The sequence below is a fragment of the Hyperoodon ampullatus genome (genome assembly GCF_949752795.1).
Source record: "Hyperoodon ampullatus genome assembly, chromosome: 1".
Lineage (NCBI taxonomy): Eukaryota > Metazoa > Chordata > Mammalia > Artiodactyla > Ziphiidae > Hyperoodon > Hyperoodon ampullatus.
The window spans coordinates 29860394-29886897 of NC_136914.1; the positions used below are offsets into that span (position 1 = coordinate 29860394).

Genomic DNA, 26504 nt, shown 5'->3' on the forward strand with positions numbered 1-26504 from the left:
GTTAACACATGTTAAATACCTGTTATCATCAACTGGTGACATGAATTATCTGTTTTTTTAATCTATGTCTATGTATATGTGTGTATATGTATCTGTGAGTGTATGTATGTATGTATGTATCTATCTGTCATCTATGCATCTACCAATCATTTATCCACCATTCCATCAATTCTTTTTATCCTCATCCTCTAACTCTTTCCATTATTTCAGCCTTTTTAATGTGTTCGATTGTTCTCAGAGGGACAGTAGTCGTGAGGAAGGCTCTTATTCCCCTGTCCAGGGATTGAACCTAGCTGCCAGTCCACCAGGGGCTAGAGGCTAGAAGCCAAGTTCCCTGATTCTTATCCCGTTTGAAAGTAAAAACGTTTCAAGGAGGAAAAGCTGCAAAACAGGTACAAAGTTTATTATTAGAGACTCAGCACAACATATGGGAGAGCACACAGAGAAACAGTTTATTTATTTAAAGCAGAAATACACACCCAGAGAGGAGGGTGGGCACCTGAATGAGGAGCGCCGTGAAGAGGGGATTTAAGTCACTCATATAGGACAGTTCTTCGGGTCTTTGTTCACATTTGGCCAATTACCTTGTTTCTTTTTTCACACCTGACTAGTCTTAGGACCCTCCCCAAGATGCGTGCACAACAGTTTTCTAAGATGGATCTCACCGCGGAGGGCTGTGTGTGCATGTCCATACCTATTATGGGGTGGCCTCCCCTCCCTTTTTGACCCCCAAGGAGCCTTCCTGTGCATGTGCAGTTGGGGAAGTTGTCCTGGACCTTAGGGTGGGCACCTTATCTCTACTTCAGCAGAGCTTAGCTTCTGCCACTGTCTTTGTCCTTGGCGTGTCTGGGTGAGAACAAATCTTCAGTGTTACTCCACTTGACAAACACTAGCTGTGCAGCCCAGAGGCCCATCTATCTCCTACCTCATGATGACTAAGTTTTATGTGTACATATACTTATAAAACTGTATTTTCTAGGAAGATCCCAGTTAGGCAGCTCATCTTTTTATAAGGGCAGTTTAACTCAGGTTTGGGCTCAGGCCTCAAGTAATCATATTTGCTTGAAAATACTTCTGTACGTGTCATGGTCATCACCCTCTAGAGAACTTTATGAATTTACAGTTTGAAAATGCAAGTAGGGGAAGCTAGACTGTGACTTTTGGTCACCTCAGATGAGATAATATACGGAAACGACTTAAAAATTGCTTGCCACCTAGTAAAACTGATATGAGTGTTTTAATCTCCCAGCTTCTCCTCCTCCTCCTATTCCTCCTCTTCCTCTCCATCTTCTTCTCCTCCTACTACTAATTCTTCTTCTTCTCCTTGCATTCCTCAAGCCTCAATCTTCTTTTCACTGACACTTGCAAATGGTCTCTCTGCCTATTGGGAGTCAACTGGTGTGTTGATGCTTAGACTCCATGTTACTGACCACTGTTATTATCTTCCTCAAAACGCCCCATGGTTACCTGTGCCAAGAGTATCTCATATTAGTTTGGGGTTACCTGGGATACCTGGCTATAAGTATTTATAGTTTCTTCATTGCAGGATATAGTTTATTGGCAAAGTATATTCTCAATAATAAATGGTAGTTATTAATTGACAGTCTTTCTAAGTTTTATATTGCTATCCATCAATCCAATAACAAGTTCTCTATCTTTTTTCCTTAAAATCCCATAAAAATATAAAATATAATATGAACCTACAATAAGAAGCAACTACAATTTTTTAAACTTTTTATTTCATATTGGAGTATAGTTGATTTACAATGTTGTGTTAATTTCAGGTGTACAGCAAAGTGATTCAGTTATATATATTTCTATTCTTTGACTTCAGAACTAATGACATCACACCAACAAATTAAGCCGAAAGAGAAACAGCTGTAGATTGACAGTCTATAGCGTTTATAGCTTGTACTGTGAATGTCTATATAGAGCTAGATCTCTCTCTCTCATATATATATATATATATATATATATATATATATAATCATAGCAAATATTTTATCAAATTTTAACATATGTTAAACATACGTTATATGTTAGACTATTAACATCAAGTTTAACATATGTTTAACATGTTATATGTTTGTTAGACTATTAATATATCTGATGACATTTCTTTAAAAAAATTAAGAAAATTACTTTCATGTCATAAAAAGCTGAAAATTACTAGTTGCCCAACTCTATTTAATGTTTACCATACCAACTCTTCACTACCACAAACACTGTCTGCAGTTTTGCAGTCTTACCATGCAACCTCATGGATCCTTAACTTCTTTTGTGCTATGTCTTCTGCACAGAATCTTCTTCTTCCTTTGCTGTAGAGATCAGCTACAGCAATTATTCTTAATTAATAATTCTGTAATTATTCTTACAACCTCTTCTCCTCTCTGTATATCCCTAGTTCTCCACACTCACAAAGCTTCCCTTCACCTGCCTCAGTTAAGACAAAATACATTGCTCCCTTGACCTTTCCCTCTAGATTTTATACACAGTTACACTATTGAATGTCACGTTTTATTTCACATGTTGTGCTTTACCTGTTTCTTCTTCACTAGGCTGTTAAACTCTAGAGTTCAGACACTGTATTAGGAATGGTGCCCACTCTCTTGTAGATACTTTTCTAGACACTGTGGATATACTAGTTAAGATGTGTGGGAAGTATACTCCAGTAACAGGAACATATCATGTGCAAATAAATACATATCATCCCAGGAAGTGATAACTTATGTGAAAAATGAACAAAAAAGTTAAGAAAATCAAATAATAATGGGGGTGTTGTTTTAGAAAGAATGGATAGGGATTGGGCTTGTTGCAAAGGTGATATTAAATCAGAAACATGTGGAATCTTGAAAAATGGTACAGATGATCTTATTCGCAAAGCAGAAATAGAGTTACAGACATAGAGAATGTATAGACACCAAGGGGGTAAACGGGGGTTGGGATGAATTGGGAGATGGGGATTGACATATGTACACTATTGATACTATGTATAAAACAGATAACTAATAAGAACCTACTGTATAGCACAGGGAACTCTACTCAATTCTCTGCGGTGACCTAAATGGGAAGGAAATCCAGAAAAGAGGGGATATATGTATACGTATAGCTGATTCACTTTGCTGCACAGTAGAAACTAATCCAACACTGTAAAGCAACTATATCCAATAAAAATTAATTTTAAAAAACTTAAAAAAGTAAATCAGAATCATGGCTTAAGTTCCAAAGGGAACGATCTTAAATAAAAGATAAGAAGATTGTGATTAAACGTAGTAAGACTGAAAATTCACCATTACAGTTTATTAAAAATACATTGATAAACCCAAGATTTAGGAGGCTAGATACACTGCATTATGATTGTGATACCTCTTATTTTCCAGACATTTTATAATTAAATTGCCCCAACAAAATATGTTTGAGGGAATGTATGTACATATGTGTGTGTGTGTGAGTGTGTGCATTGAAAGCCTGGGGGAGAGAGCTAGTGTGTTCATGGGTATGCATGCATCAGAATGGCATAGAAGAGATTTGTTACAAGATTGTGGTGGACCAGCTCCACTGAAAGTCTTCTGTTCCCAATTTCCATGAATTTACAATCTATATTACTGAATAGCTCTAATAAATATCATAAAAAACATTTAATATTTCATATTTTTATCGCCTAGCACATGGAAATGTTAAATATATATTGAACATGAGTACTCTACTGCAAATTAGCAATTCACAAATTTTGTTTGTTGGTATTTTTCTGGGAAACAATTATTATTTACATCAAAGAGAAGGGAAGAGTTCTGAGAAGGAATTTAAACTAGGCGGCCTTCTAAAATTAATAATCTTTATGTATGTTTGTCACCAAAATTTATATTTATATATGCTTCCTTTCCATCCATTGACTGTTTTCACTGTTAGAATCTATTGACCTTTAGTCATGAGTTTAGAATTGCATACGTTTACCTGAGCTTGTATAGCACTACTGTGTATATACATAAAGCCACCTTTGGTGAATGATGACATCAATTTACTTCAAGAACAAGTGTGGATCATATGAACTGGGAGGAAGATTACTTCATCTAGGACACATCACTTTTGGTTACTACAGACTTCGCTGTATCATTTGTTAATTTTTAAATTTTAAGTTAATTGATTCATTGTGGGCTTTATTCAATATGCCTGGAAAACTCTTCCATAAATTTGATTTGTCTTACATCCCATAACAGAAGTTACTTTTTGCAGCACATGACCAACCTAAACACAGTTTGAATGTGCTTCATTACAAACTATTGGCAAAGAAAAATAAATAAATAAAAGTACATTTTCTCTCTCCTAACTTTAAAGAGGTGAAGTCTATATTCTCTTAGCCTATGCCACCAATTCAACCAAAGGAAACATCATGTTTGAAACAAAGCGGTCTTCTTAAGAAGACAACAACTTTCTAATATTATCATGTTAATTATCTAGGTAGCATGGGATACCATAGCTTCTAATTAATGGCCAAATGCAAACTGAGTCACATGGGGCTGAGGAAAAACCATAGCAACCCAGAAATCTTTTCTTCATTACTCTTGTATTAAAGGAGGGAAGACTCTTGCATTTTACACCCTTGATGACCCCTACTTCCTTCATGTATTGATAGTATAGACTGGTTATTATCATGTGTATTCCAATGAAAGATTAAGTGAGACAGAGAGACAATCTGTTTACTTTTCTAAGGAACCAATTTAATTCTAGCTGCACCTGTTTCATTCTACACCCCTCTGTGTGAAGGGAAGCCTGTGGGATTCCTAGTATTGACCAAAGGGCATATAAGGAGTCTCATTATTCTAATATCATACATATGCAATTTAAAAAAAAGGTATCCATGGGTATTACCTGTATAGGCTTCATGCCTTTTCCTTAAAGTGATTTAAGCTTTATAACACGGAATGGGAGGACAATTCACTGATAGTGTGATGATTATAACTCTGCTGTTATGATGGACATGATGCACTCAGGATTCAGGTGGTTTCTTCTCTTCTCAGAGAGCAAGTGATTCACAGCCAGAAGGAAGAAACAAGATAAATTATGTTTGAAGTTGTCATAGTCAGATGTTTAGTTTTAGTGTTTGATCATAAGACATACATTTTTATGATACAACATCATCAGATGTTAATAAATGTCATACCAAAATCCAAATACTAGATAAGAAACATTCTTAATAATATCTTCTAGAGTGATATCATTCTGCCCATTTAAATTCTGCACAGGTTGCTGTGGATTGATGTTATTTGGCTATATTTTAATTTGCTTAGATATTTTAGGGCCACCACATCTCATTTTAAAAATTACTGCTTCCAACTTGACTTAATTTTACCCTGGCTTAGCTATGTTCCACTCATTATGTTGTATTTTGTTTAATATTTAAGAAATCATATCTTACAATCATGTATTTCTTCTGAATCCATACTTCTGTCCAGATTGTCTTTGCTAATCTTTAACATACTGTCTGAAAGGATCTGTTTACCCATTTCTACTATTGAGCTGGATTTCATCTAGTCTATTTATGTAATAAAGATAACACTTTGGGATTCTTCCAAGAAATGGTGTGGTATGAAGTAAATCATGAATCGTCTGCTTTGATTTAGCTTTGATACGTAGCCAAATATATATTTCTTATTTTAAGATAATACCAGTTTGTCAGAAAACCTTTTGGAAGAATATTAAAATTGAGATATACCAAGAGATTGGCACTTCTTCTATTATGGACAAGACCTAAGTTTTCATAACGTAAGAATAGTTCTCAAAAGTATCATGCAGACAGGGTAAAAAAATTTTCTGACCTCTTAAGACTTATTGCATAATTAAATAATTATAGTTTTCTTCTTAACATTTCCTCATTTAAAAATTAACATTTAAAATATAAAGTGATAGTTTGTAAAATAAAATTGTGGATAATACATATTGCTTAGTGAATAATGCAATATTTTAGTGATAGAAACAAATTGGAACAGTTATTACTTTGAAAATCCTAAATTATACATATATGTGTATACATACACACACACACACACACAGTGACAGGGTTCTAATACAAGTTTAAGAATAAATGAGGTAGTTTATCCCTTTTACCTTCCTACATTATAAGTCTGTTCCTACTCTTCCCAGTCCATAAATTAAATTAATAATTAATTTATCGTCTGTAAATGCAGGCTCCTTAAACATTTACCATTTGTAAAAATTTTAAGGATGTTTCACTGGTAATTTATAATTACATACAATTGTACAAATAGAGAATTGAGTGTTAAGAAAATAATAAAATAAAATATAATATCAGTGAGTGCTAAGCCTATTTGACTGTAGTTAAAATAAGTCACTATATATTTATGATGGCAAAACTCAGTTAGGATTTCAAAAACACCAAGGTGTTTTACTCAATTAACCTCACAAAAACCAGTGCATTTAAAATCTACGCTATCTCTACAAATTTCTGACAAGCCATCCTACTTCACCACTCAGCAGACTTTCCTTCTATTACATAAAGAAAATAAATCATCACAGATTGAACATGTTTAATTCATCATAGCAAACCTACAGAACTCCTGCATTTATAACCATGCCTTCCTATGCCCACTGGTTACATTAGAGGAACTGGTGGTCTTTCTAACTAAATTTTGTCCCCACTTATGTTCTGTATCACATCTATTTTTTCAATAACCTTATAAAGTTAGTCTAATCATCTCTCCCTTTTATCTTAACCCTCTCCAATTCTACTATGTATCTCCTATCATTTAGACTTTCTCAATTCTCACTTATGTAAATAATATATTATACATTTATACAAAATAAAACAAAAAGACAAGTGAGCAAAACAAACACTATACCTCTGTGGACCTCCCTTCACTCTTCAGCTACACGCCATCCTAGACCTTTCTTTCCCAGCTGTGTTTCTCTCATTCCACTTTTACCACTTTGTATATTTCTCAATTACCCTCTCCTTCAATGAATAACTTCAGTTTTACTTCCAAGCCCAAGCACCATCAAAAATGTGCTTTCTTTTAAATCAGTGATTCCATACATGTCAGTTCATCTGAAGGGCATTGCCTTAGATCTAATTTTACTAGAGCAGTCATAATAATTCTATACAATTGAAAATTTCCCACTTACATAATATATTACCTAGTATTCCATGATTCCATGCTCTCCTGTTCTCCTATAATTTGTCTATCTTTCCATTCTCTTTTGTTGGCTAATTCGACTTTATAATTTTTCTTATATTGTTTACAATATTCAGTTCTAGATCATTCAACTCTATTACATGTTCTCCAGATGCAGTACTGATGATTTATACATAGGCTGGTGATTTCTAAAATTTATGCAACTTGTTAAAATATCTCCCATAAGTTACAGGTATTTTGACCTTCATCCTACTTTGCATCCTCAGTGTGATATTCGAAGCAAAGTCAGAGTCAAATAACAAACCCATGAAAATGTCAGGCTCTTTACTCTTAAGAAACAGAGAAGGATTATTGTAAGTGTCTAAACAGCAAGGAAGATGGAGAGATGAAGAAGATGAGAAAGGTGATCAAAGAAGTCAGGGAAGATCAGAAGTTTAGTTTTAGACATGATAGGTAAGCTCTTATTAGATAATCAAGTAGAAATGTTAAAAATAAAGCTGAGTCCTCAAGTCCATTCTCTACCTCTGCATCTTTATTCCTGTCCTGCCCCTAGGTTCTTCATAAACATTTTTTTTTCTTTTTAGTTTCCACAGGGAGGGGGAAGGGTAAGCTGGGATGAAGTGAGAGAGTTGCATGGACTTATATATACTACGAAATGTAAAATAGATAGCTAGTGGGAAGCAGCTGCATAGCACAGGGAGGTCAGCTCGGTGCATTGTGACCACCTAGAGGGGTGGGATAGGGAGGGTGGGAGGGGGACGCAAGAGGGAGGAGATATGGGGATATATGTATATGTATAGCTGATTCACTTTGTTATAAAGCCGAAACTAACACACCATTGTAAAGCAATTATACTGTAATAAAGATGTTAACAAAATAAATAAGTAAAGCCGAAACTTTGAATCTGAAGTACAATGTTGAGGATTAGCTAGTGATATAAATTTGAGAGTCCTTAGGAAAAGTATGGCACTTAAGGCCAGAAGAGTAGAAAAGATCACCAAAGGAATGAGGTGTATAGAAGAAAGATAAGGGCTCAGTGTCTAGGAAACTAGTAGTTAGAAATTGAGGAGACAAGAAGGAATCAGTACAGGAGATAGAACAGGGGTAGCCAGACAAGAGAAAAATGAACAAAGCGGGACACTACCAGAAGGCAAGCCAAGAAGGGATAAAAGTGTTTCTTATTTGGCCATCTTCCTTATCTTAGACGTAATGCCATTCTTCTACTGGCTTAGACACTTGAGATCACCCTTTTATGCACCGTATCTCACACCCAACACTTATTCTATCAACAAACCTTTCCAGCTCTAACTGATATTCCAACTCCACTGGCACCACACCTTTCTGAGCCATTATCACCTCCCACCAGGATTCCTGCAATGCCTTCTCTACTGGTCCCTCTAATTTTGTCCTTCCCTTGTTCAAACTATTCTCAATAGCCAGAATGATTCTACTGAAATGTAACTCAGATAATGTTAGTCCTCTGAGAAGAAACTCTCAATGTTTTTCTCAGCTCTCTCAGTGCAAAAACCAAAGAAATAACCAGGGACCTCAGTGCTCGTCTCTCTGCCCCTGTTGCCTCCTTGATTGAACTTCCTACAAAACTCCCCTCACTCAGCCTGCCCTGTTACACAGGTCTCCTTGGTATTTTTGACAATGCCAAGACCTCCTGTATCTCAGGAAGTTTGCAGTTGTTTTTCTCTCCTAAAACATGTTTTCCCCAGTTATATCATCTCATCTCACTCAGAATTTTATTCAAAAATTATTTAACGTTATACACCTGTATAAAATTGCAGTAATTCACTACAAAATAACTCCTTTTAGGGTATATCTTTTTCTAAATATAATTTATTACCATTTATGTAATAATTAGGTTCCAAAAGGGCATAATTTTTTGTTGGTTTTTTCATCCTTCATAGTCTTATCACTTGGAGCAGTGTCTGGCACACAGAAGTGATCTATGCAAATTTGTTGAAAAAGTGAATGATTAAATGAATGAGAAAATGGCAAAAGATGAGGAGAGAGACACACACAGATTTTTCTCTTCCTCAATACCCACTTGGAAAATTTAAACCAACTTGACCTAAAATTTTGAAAAAATAATGTACTTTTAAAGCAAGTAATTTATATTTATTTATATAATATACATACATTTGTATTTCATATTTAAATTTTAGTTTAAATGAACAAGTACTCTAAATTAAAAATACATCAGAACTGAAAAAATCAATTAATTAACAAAGGACAGTACATAATTTAATCATAAAGCCTGGATGTGTTAGAATAAGAGACAGAGTACAAAGTTTTAGTCTAATAGAATTATACATAGGGTTGGCTGTTTCAGTAAATATACATTTGTCAATATGCATATTTATTATCATAATCTGACTCTGGGATAAGTGCTTGCTGCAAAATAAGTTCTTTATATTTTTTAATGTGTTTATAAATTTTACCAAAATTTATTGGCATTCATACAATTCTGCAGTTCTCTGTGTATGTGTGAGACATTTTGTTAGGAACATATTTCAAAATTATTTTTAGTATGATACCCTGAAACTTTTAGACAGAGTAAACTGTGCTTGAATATGAATCGAGAAGTTATAGAGTGCACAATTTCTGCTTAAAAACTTGAAAGCAAGCTAATTCTTCTGGGGTTGCCTGGTAACTAATAAGGAGTATGTCAAATTGAAAGACAGGTCTGACTGAAGCAGCCTTGAATAAATAATAGAATTGTTGTCAACTTTAACTTCAGAGAAGCGAGACAGGGGCAAATTCTAAGCTAAACTGAAGGAAAGACTGTTGAAACATCTCGTGTTTTTTTATTTTTATTTTTAGTGAATTATCCGTTTGCCCTTAAACCTTTTTTCTCACTAAAATTTTATGATTAACATAGAGACATTGAAAGCAAATTCTGAAGATGTCATTGGAATTAAATGGAATGAACCAAGACCTTTTTAGGGCATAATAATTTATTTATTATTTATTAGGCATTTATTTATAAATCCATATTCTTACAATGTATTGGTTTCTTAGAAAAATTTATGTCCATTAAGAATGATTACTGCTTTGATAAAAGATTTAACATAGTGATACTTTATATCAGCCTGTTGGTAAAATACTTACAAATTTTGAACTATTTTTGTTTTATTTCCAGCAGGAAAAAAGTCAAGAACGTTCAAGAATCAAAGGTAAGGAGTGACTATTTTACGATCATAGTTTTATACATTTATGTAAGTATAGGAGAAGGAAAAAAAAGACGATGCTACTTTGAAATTATAGTTAAAAATGAGAAAACAATGGGACTTCAAAATCTTCAACATGATTTTAAAACCATTGTGAACCCTTTGGGAATTCCCCAAGGCCATTGAAGATTCTCTATCAAGATTTCCTTTCTTCAGTAGTGCTTTTGGAAACTTCGACACAATTTTCTGTTTATTCCCTGAGTTGTTCTCATTGAATTCCTCCACCAACCATTGTCCATGGACTTGAGGACTCAGGGAAGGGGAAGCGTGAGCTGGGGAGAAGTGAGAGTGACATGGACTTGTATATACTACCAAGTGTAAAATAGATAGCTAGTGAGAAGCAGCCGCATAGCACAGGGAGATCAGCTCGGTGCTTTGTGTCCACCTAGAGGGGTGGGATAGGGAGGGTGGGAGGGAGATTCAAGCGGGAGGAGATATGGGGATATATGTGTAGGTATAGCTGATTCACTTTGTTATAAAGCAGAAACTAACACACCATTGTAAAGCAATTATACTCCAACAAAGATGTTTAAAAATAAATAAACTAGAAGGAAGAAAATTTAAAAAAAAAAGAGTTGGTGCTCTGTCACATCTATGATTTAGCAGATGAACCTTTCAAAATATGTTTTGTAGAGACTGAACTATTTAGTCGCTGCTATTTCACTTTATGTTCTCTGAAAAAGCAAGAAAATATGTATTTATATATTAAAAGTTGGTGATAGCTTTTTGTATGGCATAGTCAATCCTAGTCAGACATAGGAAGGTTCTTTACACCATAAAGACCATCTTCAGTTTTGAAATACATTCACTGAGATAATAAATTACCCTGAGTAGATTGTAACACTTCAACCAGATGTTTCCATCAGTGTATGCTGCTGCTGATCATGATAGAACTTCACAGATTTTTCCAGGGTTAGTCCTTCTGGTCTCTCCACTCTTATTCTATGTTTTGGGCATCCTTTCCCACCTATCCCTTCCCCAAGGTGTAGTAGTCCCAAGCCCGACAATGGAGTAAAGCACAATTGCCTTGTTTTGTTTTGTTTTAATTTATTTTATTGAAGTATAGTTGTTGACTATGTTGTGTTAATTTCTGCTGTACAGCAAAGTGATTCAGATATATATATATATATATATATATATATATATATATATATATATACATACACATACACATTCTTTTTCATTTTCTTTTCCATATAGTTTATCACAGGATATTGAGTATATTAGCCTGTGCTACACTTTAGGACCTTGTTTATCTATTTGTATGTAGTAGTTTCTATCTGCTAATCCCAAATTCCTAACTTATCCCTTTGCCCACCCCTCTCCCCCTTGGCAACCACATCTCTGTGAGCCTGTTTCTGTTTTGTAGATAAGTTTATTTGTGTTATATTTTAGATTTCACATATAAGTGATATCATATGGTATTTGTCTTTCTCTATCTGACTTATTTCACTTAGTATGATAATCTCCAGGTCCATCCATGTTGCTGCAAATTGCATTATTCTTTTTATGGCTGAGTAATATTCCATTATATATATATATATATATATATATATATATATATATATATATATATATCTCACATGTTCTTTATCCATTCATCTGTCGATGGGCATTTAGGTGGTTTTCATGTCTTGGCCCTTGTAATAGTGCTGCTATTAACATAGGAGTGCATGTATTGCTTTGAATTACAGCTTTGTCCGGATATATGCCCAACCATGGGATTGCCAGATAATATGGCAGCTCTATTTTTAGTTTTTTGGGGAACCTCCATACTATTCTTCATAGTGGCTGCCCCAATTTACATCCCTACCAACAGTATAGCAGGATTCCCTTTTCTACACACCCTCTCCAGCATTTGTTGTTTGTAGTCTTTTTAATGATTTCCATTCTGACCCACGTTTGGTGGTGTCTCATTGTAGTTTTGATTTGCATTTCTCTAATTATTAGTGAGATTGAGTATTTTTCTTGTGCCTGTTGACAATTGTCCTGTTTGATTCCATTCTTTTGGCACAGGAAATTTTTTTTTAGAGTTTTTTGGAGTTATACACAAATAAATTTTAAAATATAACTGTGGAGAAAGCTACAAAGATTACATGTACTCCTGAAATGATGAAAGGATTGTTACACTTTTGAGGGTGGCTAGATTGATGATAGCAATTTTGCTTACTTAAGTCCAAATATAATCTTCTCTGCACTTTTTCGCACAACTGACCGACACAATTTTTTCCTTGTTTTGTCATCTATAAGTGTCTATATTACTGAAGAATATGAAAAGACATACTTTAAAAAATATTGCTTGGTATATTTTATTCAAATTAATTATGTAAAACTGCCCTTTGAGGGATTCCCAAACGATGTTCTTTTTCAGCAAACTAAAGTACGTCTTGTTATTTTATATATGAAATTATTACATTGATTTTTCCTCAAAATACTCATATTAACTCAAAGTTTTGTACTTTTGTGTTGCAAAAGGGAATTTCTATTCTAAGAGGTGATGTGTGATGTTCATTTAAATGATATTTGCATTTTAAGCATACTGAGTGCACATCTTCCTTCTTATGGAGGGGCCCAGTGTTTCAGAATAATCTTAAATCATATTTATAATTCTGTTATAGTTGAAATAAGTTTAGTATACCTTTCTTTTTGATGCTTTATTGCCTTGCAGTACATAAATTTTAACATCTGAAATAGTAGAAATTAGGTTTTTTTCCAACTATTGACTGGGAACATGTTTTCGTTTTATAATGTAATAAAATTTTCAAGATGATGCTTGCCACTTCTTTCATTGTTATTGGCTGACACATGGTTCAGAACCTTGACATAATGTCTGCTAGACTACTGAATTTTAAGTAGATATATGGTTACCTCAGGACTTGTTGCCTAGCTCTGCTTAGAGGAACTCTACATTTTTTCTTGAATACTTATAAGAATCATCTTACAATATTATCTTACTGGAACTTATGAATGGTCATTTAAATATTTTAAAATCTATATTAAGAAGAAAAAAATTGTCATAGAAGCAATAGCTTACTCATTATTATTATTATTATTTTGTTTTAAATTTATTTAATTTTTGGCTGTGTTGGGTCTTCGTTGCTGCACGCAGGCTTTTCTCTAGTTGCAGTGAGTGGGGGCTACTCTTCATTGCGGTGTACGCGCTTCTCACTGTGGTGGCTTCTCTTGCTGTGGAGCACGGGCTCTAGGTGCATGGGTTTCAGTAGTTGCAGCACACAGACTCAGTGGTTGTGGCCTGTGGGCTCTAGAGCGCAGGCTCAGTAGTTGTGGCACACGGGCCCAGCCGCTCTGCAGCATGCGGGATCTTCCCAGACCAGGGCACGAACCCGTGTCCCCTGCATTGGCAGGCGGACTCTCAACCACTGCGCCACCAGGGAAGCCCCTTACTCATTATTAAATAACAAAAATTCTGAATAGTAAATACATTTCTTGGTCACTAATAGTTGAAGTGTGAGCTATGGCCTCATTTGATCTTAGCAAACAATTCTCAGCTAGTAATTCTCTGACGTCCTGACTAATTGGTAACCTTATTTGACAGAACCCATTTATTACATTGTCAAGAATGTATACACAGAGTCTTTTATCTTCTAATTTCTTGCATTCGGTTCCAGTTTCTGCTTGAAACAACAATCCCAACCTCATGATATCAGTGACCTCAAATGACATTAATTCACAAAGCACAATGAGAACCAATCTCTCATTTTTCTGTGTACATAGAGACATATATTGAAATGTTTGGAAACTTACAGTTCCATCTCTAATTGATTATTTGAGACATGCTCTTATTCTAATATTATTTTGGAATGTCATACAAATCCATATTTTACATATTCTAAAATTATATCTATATGGAATTCAACTGACAAGATGAATTTCGGTTCAATAGTTAGTATGGATTCTCAACTAATTTTCATCTTTATATTGCCTGTAGTTAAATGAGACAAAGACTAACCTCTATTTAGTTCACAATTTTGAGGTTTACAATTAAGATGTCCTTCCTTAAAGTTACATTAAAGATTATAGCAGAGAAATAAACACAGTTACACAGGTTTGAAAGAAAGATCAACTATTCAGGAAACCATCTTTCACACTGTTCTCCAGTGACATTACAGCTAAATTAAACAGAGCACATTATGTGTTTAAAACCCGTTGAGAATTTTGTAAATATTATCAAGAAATAATTTCTACTATAAGGATCACAACAAATCAATTATCATCTGCCAGTATTTCTCAGGAAGTATTTTTATTTGTGACTGGTTTATTTGTGTCTATTTTAGAGCATCTCTCTAGAGTTCTTAGTGATAAAACGGTAACAGTTTTTGAGGAAAATTTAAACAAGCCATGCTTGACAAATAGCTTAAAAATTCTATCAAGTTTTTACTTCTCCAAAATAGTGTGAAGTTTTACTATAACCAGAAGGATGAAATCACTGTGGAAAGTTTGCACGTGGTTATGCTGTGGCATGCTCCTCAGTATTGGCTTCACCCTCTTCTGTCAATAAAAGAATGTCCATTCACCAAAGAGATCCGATTGCTTTTAACACACAGTTTCCCCCCTCCTCTCTTCTCAAGTGGATATTCTTGGCTCTTCCCATTCAGAAGGGTTAAAAATAAAGTATGTTCTCCTTTCATTACTAGTTATAGTTTTGTTAAGACTCTTCATTTGGGGGAGACTGAGGACTAAAATCCGTTCCCTAATAATTGTTTACATGTTATATTATTATCTTCTCTGTTTTGTTAAATATCTAATTGATATCAGACACTGTGCTTTTTACGTATATTATCTCATTTTAATAGTCAAACACGCATTATTATTTAAGATTTAGAATCCAAATATGCCCGCATTTTGAGAAATCACATCCAAAGTAAATAATTCATATCAATATTATCATTCTCGTTCTATGTTAAAAGGGATCATAGTTTATTTACCCAATCACCAACTTATGTTAGGTAAATTCAGCATACTGTTATTAGCAATGTTTTTTACATTTTCATGGATTTGATACATATGAATTTTATTATTTATGCATTATTTGTCTTTAACATCATGGTCACAAATATTTTCCTGCTAATTTATATAAAATCTGCTCAGTGCTTTGTAACTTTAAGAAAAAAATAGTGGTAAATGCAACGTAGTAATATTCTAAGGGACATGTAAGAATTATGCAAACTTGTTCACTAAATACTTATGATCTTTTACAAGTGACTTAACCTCTCCAGAAGTAGTTTCTCTTTTATGGTAAATATTAGTAAAACATACCTTGTGATATCAAAAGTCCTTTACATGTCTGAAACTCTAAGGCTTATACCCCTATAAGGACATTGCACAATGCTATTATTACAAGCACTTATGATGCAAAAGTCTATGACTCAATAGGTTCTAAATGGCAAATATTATGTCATACACATTTGTGTATATGAAAAAAGTAAGCTGCGCAATTGCTCTTCCTGTGGTACATAACTTCTTACATACATTGAGCAATAACAGAAAACATTATGTCAAGACCATACTTGATTGAATTAAAAGAGTGTGTTTGGGACAGTAAATGCTATTAAAGAACTATGAAGCCTGCAGTCTTTATACACACAAATGCACATACAAGCTACCTTCTATTTATTTTTAAACACTCATGGGTTCAGATTCTCCTTTATTTCCTACATCACAAAATTAGTAACTGAGAACACTAAAAATAATCTGATATATACAGGAATTCTATCTCAGTCAGGCTGAAGGGGCATTGCTATGAGATTGGAATGCTGAACTCCTCATTTGGGCTGCCTGAATATTCAGAGCTCCTTCATTAGAATAATTTCACAGAGTTCCTGAGGTCAGCTCACTTCTTCAAGCTCAGGTAGCTAGTCAGGAACAGTGAGTGGATAGAAATTGACCTTCAAATTCTTATTCATAAAGGACATTGGATATATTACATTAACAAATGAAAATATCATGTAAAACTGAAAGACAGTCATTCATGTATATGAGCCCTTTATGAGACTGTTTTGTCTAATTGTTGCATTTCTGTATGTTTAGGAAACAAAATATAGCCAGCACAATTAGTAATACCTGAAATGGAGACTCTTACCATTAACTGAAATACAGAGTCACTATATTTCTTTTAAACAGATCTTTATTAATAATTGCTTCACAATACTGTTAATTTTTGTTGCACAACAAAGCGAATTAGCCATATGCATACATGTGTCCCCATATCCCCTCCCTCTTGAGCCTCCCTCCCACCCTCCCTATCCCACCCCTCTAGATTATTGTAAAGCAACAGCCCATACCCTGTACTATGCTGCTGCTTCCCACCAGCCAACTGTTTTAAATTCCATAGTGTATGTATGTCGATGCTACTCTCACTTCATCCCAGCTTCGCCCTCCCACCCCATGTCCTCAAGTCCATTCTCTATGTCTACCTCTTTATTCCTGCCCTGCAACTAGGTTCATCAGTACCATTTTTTTTTGTTTGTTTTAGAGTCCATATATATATGTTAGCATACGGCATTTGTTTTTCTCTTTCTGACTTACTTCACTCTGTATGACAGACTCTAGGTCCATCCACCTCACTACATAAACAAGACAAAAAAGACAACCCTCAAAATGGGAGAAAATATTTGCAAATGAAACAACAGACAAACAATCTCCAAATAGCTCATGGATCTCAATATCAGAGTCACTATATTTTTAACGGATTACAACATCATACATTATGAATGTTAGGTTCTTTGGTATTCAGTTGAGAAAGCTATTGCTGAGAGAAATAATCATCTGTAGGATTTATGAAAACTGTGGGGTTCTTTCTATCATAGTCAATAGTTATAATCCTTAGAAAGTCCAAACACCAAAAGATAAGAAAACTCACCTCTAGAATATGTCAACTGAATGATCCATAGGTTTGTTTATTTTTTTTGTTTTTGGCAAAGAGCAATGCTGGATAAGCCCCAGACAATTGTACTTATGGCAGACTTGTGATAATAATCTTAAAAAGTAAATGCTGTAAAGGAATGTGAAGGAACAATATTTGTTTTGTATACATTTAACGCCATAGCAATTGCATTATAGCAGAACAATTCTCTTTGCACTCTGTTTACTTAAAATGGACTTTTGAAATTAAATGGGGACAAAATGTATTCTCATAAGTAATTATTGATTACCTTGCAGCAAAGTATCAATGTCCTGTATGCACAACTTAATAGTGTATGATTGACTAGCAACTCTTTAATTGCTTATATGAGAACCTCAAATATTTCAATCCATTTCATTTTACACTTAACAATATAAATTGATTGTTCAGTGATAAATCAATTAAAAATGAAATTTTCAATTATTATAAACACATTGGCAGTCTTCTCTGATTTCATTAGCTGAAAATTGTTCTATTTCTGATCTTTCACTTAAACAAAGTAATCATATCTCTTTATGTGAGTGATGTGAGTTTTTGTTTTAAAGTGAATGAGGTTTGGAAACAAAAATGATAACACATAGATGCAAATTCTGGAAGCCATTGTATACATAAGATAATAATTGTTACTTTGACAAACTTTCAAACATATAACAATTTAAGTTCTAACGTATAACTCCATAAAAGAAAAATTAATTAATAGAAATATATTCACTGCAAATATTCTAAATAATGCCCCCAAATGATTGCCTACATAACTTTTTAGTAGTAAAGATTTCAACGTCAGTGATAACTTTTCTCTGTGAATTAAGGTAATATTCATCCTCCACTCTTAAAAAGATTCATTTAAACAGCTTGGTCCAATTTTAGATGATCCTGGTGAATGTCCTCCTGCCCCAGCAGCAGGAAGACAGACATCCACCTCTACCTAATGATGCTATTCTCATCAACCAGAAGAGGTTTCAAAAGTATCTGATTGTGTTTCTCATTTCTGCCAAGAAAGGCTCAATTTATATTATGCCAAACACATCATCTTTCCCCCTCCATTTTGCACACATTCACTAGCTTTCTAAAAGATATTCATAAATCATCTCATTCAATGGGTCATTTATTTTGGTTTCAGGATGATTAATTTTTCAGTTCACTTTGCCCACCAGGAGGCAGTGCTATCTAAAAGAAATTGAGGTGTAATAGATTGTTGGGAAAACAACGCAGAATAACTGGATTTAATTTTTCTCTAGTAAATAATGATTTCATTCTGCATGGAGTATCAAATGAATGTTGTTCAGGCTTTTCTTTACATAGTTTTTTATTATTATTTTTTACCTGCACAGTAACATCCCAACACAGATCTTCCTTTCAATTACCAATAAATAAAGATATTTTAGACTTTTAACAGTGCTCAGTGGTTTCCTAAGTATGTTTTTAAAAAAAAGTTCCCACACAGTCTCCTGAAATAATTGAGCGTCATGTCTCAAGAAACGTCAAGTAATATTAACCAAACTGTGTTTGATGGCTTCATTTATTTAGCTGGAAACAGTAACTTCACTTACTTGCAATGGTTAGCCTTTGTGAAACAGGGGTTCTTGAAATGGTCATATGAACGTAACATATTTTTCTTTTTTTTGCAGAAGACACTGTCTTATCCTCTAATGAAAAACTATATAGTCTATCAATTTTTCCTTTTGGCTTTGCCTCCCCTGGCACTTTAAACATGAAATTTGATTTTACTTAATAAACCATATTTACTTGGATTTTTAAAATATATATTTCTTTTTTTTCACAAAGTCTTAACCTAACATTTAATGTAGTAATATTTAAGTATTTTGTAAATTGTTTTGTTTTATTTAATTATGAAGGATATATATTTTATATAAGAAGGATTTATAACTCTGTAAGTGATATTGTACTCAGTGACTTCTATGAGGCAAAGTAGACATACATTTCTTTGTCTAACTATGATGGATTAGTTAATTTGGAGTTTTACCTATTATGTCAAAGACCAAATAATTTTGCTTTTAAATATTTTTAAGCAGCATTTCATAGTTTTAACTCATTATGTGGGTAATAATTGCTTAGATAAAAAGATGTAAATGTTTTTACTGGAAAATAATGCATATCACTCTACTAAAGTTAATATAATTGTTTCTTAAGCTGGTGCATCAATTCCTTATCCACTGGACATTGGAAAATATGGAAAAACTCTGGTCAAATATGCACTGTGATATTGTGAAATTTTTAGATAATCCTTTAGTGATGCTTACCTTTGTTTTACTAAGCATTTAGAATTGTATTTGACCAAAGATTTCTTTTCCCCCATTGGCCATCTTTCAGGAAACAGCTATTATCATTCAAAGCACTAGAGTTACAAGAACCACATTCTGAGAAGCACTGAGTTATATAACACTTTTCAAGATATATCATGGGGTTTAGCCTCAGCATACCTAAGCTCAATTATTTATCCCCCCACTTAAGGACTCTTAATCTCCTTTTCTTACCTGTAATGTAAGTATAATATACCACAAAGTGCTGTTGTTAGGATTAAATAAGGTATAGAAACCTTTTGAGTGGAGTGAAAAGCTCTTGGTTTATGTGAGTTCTTATTTCAACATGTTTTGAAATGTCTATAATCATTTTTTAATCTATCAGTGGTAGACACATATTTATGAAAAATATAATGTTCAATTTCATAAAATGCTAAGATTAGAGGTCAACACACATTGACTTGGCCTCATTATTTTACATAATTCTAAATTATAATCCACAGATTTTCCATACTTGAGATTTCTGACCTACTGATATAAAATAATCTCTAGGTATCCTGTGATATTTATTCTTAGGCTGACATTCTTATCAGATCCTTAGCATGAGGCGTTCATCTCCATGGGAAAAAAAAAAACAGTACAGTGCAGTGGACACTGCTTTGCATGTAAACATAAACAGAAGATTATTCTTTGGAAAGTAAAGTATTATACTGAGAGTACTAATTTGATGTCTTAGTGGCTTATATTAAATTTGAAGAAATTTATGAAAAATGTTATTTTTATTTTTAAAAAATATTTATTTATTTGTTTATTTATTTATCTATTTATTTATTTGTATTGATTGTGCCGGGTCTTAGTTGCGGCACGTGGGGTCCTTGTGGTGGCATGCAGCACCTTTAGGGCGGCATGTAGGATGAGGAATTTTAAAAAGCTAATTTAACCCACTGACTTATAAGTTAGCTACTGTTTCATTTAGAAAGTGCTGCTATGTCAGAAATTTTGTGGTAATGTTAGCCTGTCCAAATAATTCAGAAAAGAAGATATCAGTTCAACTGCATTCTATAATAAAGCCTAGTTCAACCAACATTTATTAATTTCAATATTAGAAACAAAGTTAGATGCCAGAGAAATTAAGGACAAAGTTGTGAGTCAGGTGATACTGGCTGTGAGTTTGGGAGACGGGACCTAGGACTGATAAATACAGTTGCCAAAAAAGTGTGGTAGATTCTTTTTTTTGTGGTAGATTCTTTAAGAGACAAAGGCCAGAATGCTGTGCAATCATGGGGTAAGGCGAGGGGTAGGAAGGGGTTCTGGGAATGGACTTTTGGAAAAGGTTCACCTTTTCTTTTTATAGGGAGACAAGATCTTGTCTAGAAGAGCAAGGAGGAATCAGAGAGGTGAAGAATAAGGGAGATTATTCCATTTCGTGTGGCATTAGTGAAATACATATTTACATATTAATGTGAGGTTGATGAGAAGCAAAGGGGAAATCAGTACAGAGTGGAATGGATTCATAGAGGAATTTAAAACTAGGAAAGTATCAGTAGCAAATTGGATAGCAGAATAATGCTAGTGTGATGAGATTGTCCAGGCTAGACAGAAGGCTGATATTGATGAATAGGTATAGCATTGAGAAATATTGGGTACAAGCTCAGCAGTTTTCCAATTTGATAAGCTGCAAGTTCTTCTGAAATTATTCTTCCATTTTTTTTCCTTTCAACAAACAGGACAAAAACCTGAGAACTACACGATGATCATAAAATCAGTTTTGTTTGGTGGTTTAACACTCAGGCTTCAGAACCAGAGTAACTTTCAGTCCTGAGTCTACCACTAAATATCTGTGTGACAGTGGAAAATGACCTGAACTTGGTGGATTAATGTCCCCATGTGTAAAAAGTGGGTAATGATGGTTCCTTCTTGATAGGTTTGTTTTTGATGATTAAACAAGTTATTAAATACAGAGAACTTGTCAAATACAGTCTGAGATTTTACCCTCTTCCCAAACCAACATGGGAGCCTCACAGTTTTCTGGATTATTGCAGAAGACAGGAGGCTCCTGTGTCAGAGGCAAAGTTTCTTCCTCACAGCCATAGCAGTTGCCAGTGTACCAATACCTGTACTGATCCCCCAGGGCGATGGGAAGAGGCCCTCAGGATGCATGCATGTGCAGCGGTTTGTATTATAGGAGAGGACCACTCCCTCTGCTTGCTCCGCTTAGGAAAACCAAATATTTTATAATGGACAGGAAGCACACCTAACATTTGACTGTTACACTTGACAGGGAACCATACTTACCCCTGGCTCCAGAGGGAGGTGCTCTTTCTATTTTCTAAAGATATTCACTACAGAAAATTCCTGAGAAGAAAAGTCTGGAATAAAATATAGTCAGTATCTCTTCTCTCAAGACACACAGAAATGCAAGAGACCGTAGGGGATTGACCCTCAGAGCATTTAGAGTAGTAGCAGCACAAACTACCTACTCAATAAACCTTCATAAATGCCAATACCACCACGAACATCATCATTCAGACAGTTTTTTTTTTTTTTCTTTTTCTTGATTATCCTCTGGAGTGGAAGTCAATGTAGATAGATGCATAGAGAAATACATATATCATATTATTTCTCTCCACAATGTTAATGTGTGGTTATTTTAAAAGTCAAACAAATTCAGAAACTTAAAAAGAATAATTAAAGTAATTCACAGTTTCTGTGTAATTAATAAGTGCCAGGCCCTATGTCTCTATGTAATGTGCTTCAGTTGCTTTATCTTGATTTCTACGTGTGTGTGTGTGTGTGTGTATATATATACACATATGTATATATAAAGTATATATGTGTATATGTGAATATATATATATACACATCTATTTGAATATATATAGTTATACATATATAACTATATATATATAGATCAGTGTTGGAATGTTACTGTGCAGGTAACTATATGTTGTTATGAATATATATAGTTATATATATAAATATGAATAGTTAACATTACTTCTTTACTGCCAAATCTTCTGCTAAGTGCCTTCCATGTATTATCTTATATAACCCTCAGAAGAATATTATATACTAACAAAAGAGTAAATTATATTGGCAATGTATCTATCTATAAATGACCATCATTAACATTTTGGTGTATGTGGATTCAGAAATTTCTTACATGTGCATCTATTTCTGCAAAATAACTTTCAGTATTCTCCTTTTGGAAGTGTTCATGTATATCCTTTTTTCTCAAAAGTTGCAAAGGATTGCAGTAGATACTGTAAATTGGTTCACTCAACAACCATTTCAAACACCAATTAGCTTGCTTCTTATAGATTTTTTTTACAGCGTCTAGTAAATGAAAAGATACATTTCCCGGATTCCCTTGCAGTTAGCCTTCTGTATGTGTTTTAGGTTTCTCCAGTCAGATTCATGCAAGCATGACCTTTTATGAAATTCTTGTTGGAGAAATAAACACAGTTTTGGGGAAAGACATTTTCCTTTCACATGTAACGGCAAAGACATTGTAGTTCTGAACCCAGCAACTAGGATGATAACTGCCTTACGTGGTTAGTCCTGACTATAGTAAAGGCAGTAACCCTTTTATATTCCAGTTCTGTGGTGAGTTCTAGAAGTTACTTCTAACAGCTTAGTATACATCCCTTCTCTTCAGTCCTGTGAACAGTTTTCTATGTTCTTTCACAAATATCTGTAACCTAAATTAAATTAGTGCAGATTCTATTGTCTGTAACAAAGAGCCTTGATCAATGCAAAGTCTGTCGACTGAAAAAAAAATACACAACTTAAATTTGAGAGTATGTTTTTTTCGTCAGACATTCTGAGGACTAAAGCCTGGGACGCAACATCTCAGTAGCTCTGAGGGACCGCTCGGAAGAGGTCAGAGAGGAGCCAGGGTATACAAGAGATTTTGCAACAAAGACAAGGTGGTAGGAACATCAAAAGATTTCTATTAATTAAAGAAAACCAGACATCTCAAGTTAAGGAATTTAGTGCTTCTCTAGGTAAGGGAAAATACGAGAATCTGGGCTCACAGAAATCATTCCTTTGATATGCACCTCAGCTATCTGGGGTCAGTATCCTTTGTTTTCTCATCCTGAGTCTCCTCAGGGAGCACCATGGCGGGGATGAGTGGCCGCAGCAGCTGACTGATGGATGGTGGGCACCCTGTTTCTATCCTGAGTTCCCTCAGGGCTCACCGTCAGGGCAGCTGTAATGAGATGGCTTAATAGCTGCAACAACCTTTGTTTACTGATATGGGAGGCCACATTTTTTCATTGACAAGTCTACTCTGGGACCACAACTAGGGTATCTGGTACGGAAAAAGTAAATAGCCACGGGTTTATCAGAGATCTATTTACCAGATCTTCAAGCAAGACTCCAGGAGCAAACCTATCTGCAAAGCTGACGCAGGCAATGACGGCCAGGAGGCACAAGTTGTTAAAATCAAATTGCAGAGCAAACACATACATTGTTCAGGCAAATGTAAAACCAGCTGGTCCTATCTATCTGGCAAGCATAACAGTAGGACATTCTTAAGTCAGATATAATGATGGCTCATACAGTCACTTATTCAAACTTTTGTGTTGAGTATCAACTCTGTACCAATCACAGACCTGGCCATGGAGATACTGTAGTGGACAAAACAGGACAAATATCTTGTCTTCCGGGATTTTAGACTGCAGCTCCTAGTAAATCTGCCCCTGCCACAGGAGGGATAGTCGCTATTTTCTAACAAACAAACAAACAAACAATCAAACAAAAAAAACCTTCTAAAATCCCATGAAAAACACAGGCATACAATAAAAGGATAAACTCCATCCCTGAGAGTTTACACTACCGATACCTCGAAATATCTCGCCCACCAAACCTTCAAACCTTATAGTAGAAATAGTTTCTGATTCTGCAAAATATATGTCTCTTAATCTTGCCTTCAAATCTCTTCCTAGTGGTTCTGAATCATGGGAATTAAATGGTAATTTTCAGGATGTAATTCCCATGAATCCATAAAAGGAAAGGACTCTACATCATTTCTTGGTCCTGTTTGGTCTTCATCAATTTATTTTCTCAGGGTAATGAAGCAGCAGTGCTTTGATAAGATGACCTAGAACACACAGGCTTATAGTTCACCTCTAGAAGTATCACCACGTTTCTTGGTTTTCTATGTAGTAATCCTTCTGCTCTATTATGCAAATATCTCCTATCAAAAGCATTATTGAATATTACTACCCCATTATAATTTTTAATTAAAAAGTATTTAAAGCTTCTCCTTAAAAAATCTTAGTATAAAGGACATTATATAAGTTATATATATATAGTGTTAATACAAAATGTTAATATATACATTTATTAATATTTAATATGTAATAATATATAATATAAATTATATAATCTATATGGTAGATCATATAATAAAATTTATGTAAATAATAAAATTAATACAGTAACAACTTTAGGTTATTATAGATGTGATTTATTTTCTGCATTTGTTTTGTGTTTGTTGTAAAGACTTAAAAGGAGAACTAATATATATCAATCTCTTACCATGTACCACATATCTATTCATATATTTATTTCTTTAGCTTATTATAACTATCAAAAAACCCTGAGAAGTAGACAGAAGTTCATATGTAAGGAAGATGAATCTTGAACATTAAATAGCTCATGCAAAATTATACAGCTAATAAATGCTTGAAACTTCATTTAAAATAAACTTACTGCTTTTACTTGGATTGCCATTCTAACAAGTATCCTCAAACATCCTATTGTATGTATAATACAGTGAAATCTTTCTATTTTGTGTAAGTCTAAGTGTGAGAATGTGTTCATTGTTTGAAGCTGCCTAGTAACCAATAAAAATTACATTGCGTCCATTGTAAGATTGAAAAGTGCTATCCCTTTAAAACTTGAATAGTTTAATTATTGAAATGTCAGAATCCGTGTGAAAAATTAATGCTTCCTAACCAATACAAATGTGAACAGGTTAAATAGGAGAAAAACTTTAAATTTTGCCTTAAAATAAAAAAAAACATCTGTGATTTAAACAAGTGTAAGATTAATTTTATTTACTTAAATTTCAATTATAAAATAAATAAAATTAAAACATTAAATTACCTCTCATGAGGGGTCTGATAAGGCAATAATCATTTGGTTCAATCAGCAAAGAGCACATGATATATGTGCTGAAAAAACATAAATTTATTTGAAATGCTTTTTTGTTTATTTGTTCTTTGTTGTTGTTGTTGTTTTAATTGAGTGTGAAGTGACTTAATCCTCTTCTGCCCGGTTAGGCAGAAGCAAATCATAGTGCAGTGAGATCAAGGATCAAATGCATGGGTGGGATCCTGGCTTAGGCATTCACTGGCCATGAGACTGCAGATAAGCCACTCATTAGCCTGAGCCTTTACTTTCTCTGCCCTAAATGACAGACAACTAATAGCATCCACCTGCTTGTTCTGTTGTGAGCGTTAACTATGGTTGCAGATAGAAGTGTTTGGAATAGTTTCAGCACATATTTAATACTCAAAAATGGTTGGCTTAAATACTATTATTATAATTTACTGAGTGATTTAACATGAATTAAGCTTTGGAGAATTGTCTAATAACTATATCATGAGTTATCTTGGGTGGGAGCAGAAAATATCTGTTGTAAGGAAAAGGAAATCTTTCAATATCAGTATCATTCACAGCACTGAGCTTAATCATCATTTTTCAAAACACTGGATTCATTTTCACTAAACAGATTTGTTGTAAATCTGTATTTTCAATAATTTAAGTCGTTAGTATTATTCACAGTGTGAGTTTATCCATAGGACTTGTGTCCCATGACCCTGGTTAATCAAGACATCAGTGTGCAGTGTTATTTATTCAAATTGAAAAAAAATGTTTAAATTGTATAATTTCTTCATTTCTCTTTACATTTCTCATT

At 34.0% G+C, this 26504-nt stretch overlaps 1 protein-coding gene across 3 annotated transcripts in view; it reads left to right on the forward strand.

Moving 5' to 3' along the window:
• FSTL5 (follistatin like 5) overlaps positions 1–26504 on the forward strand; it is a gene marked incomplete at both ends in the record, with an annotated part of 543379 nt that overhangs the window by 24160 nt on the left and 492715 nt on the right. For 2 of the 3 annotated variants that reach the window (XM_079698613.1, XM_079698614.1), the window contains one exon: positions 10306–10336. In XM_079698613.1, the coding sequence (XP_079554739.1) occupies positions 10306–10336 (31 nt within the window). Of the gene's footprint in view, positions 1–10302; positions 10337–26504 lie in introns of all 3 variants that reach the window. The other variant, XM_079698612.1, reaches the window with a different exon arrangement.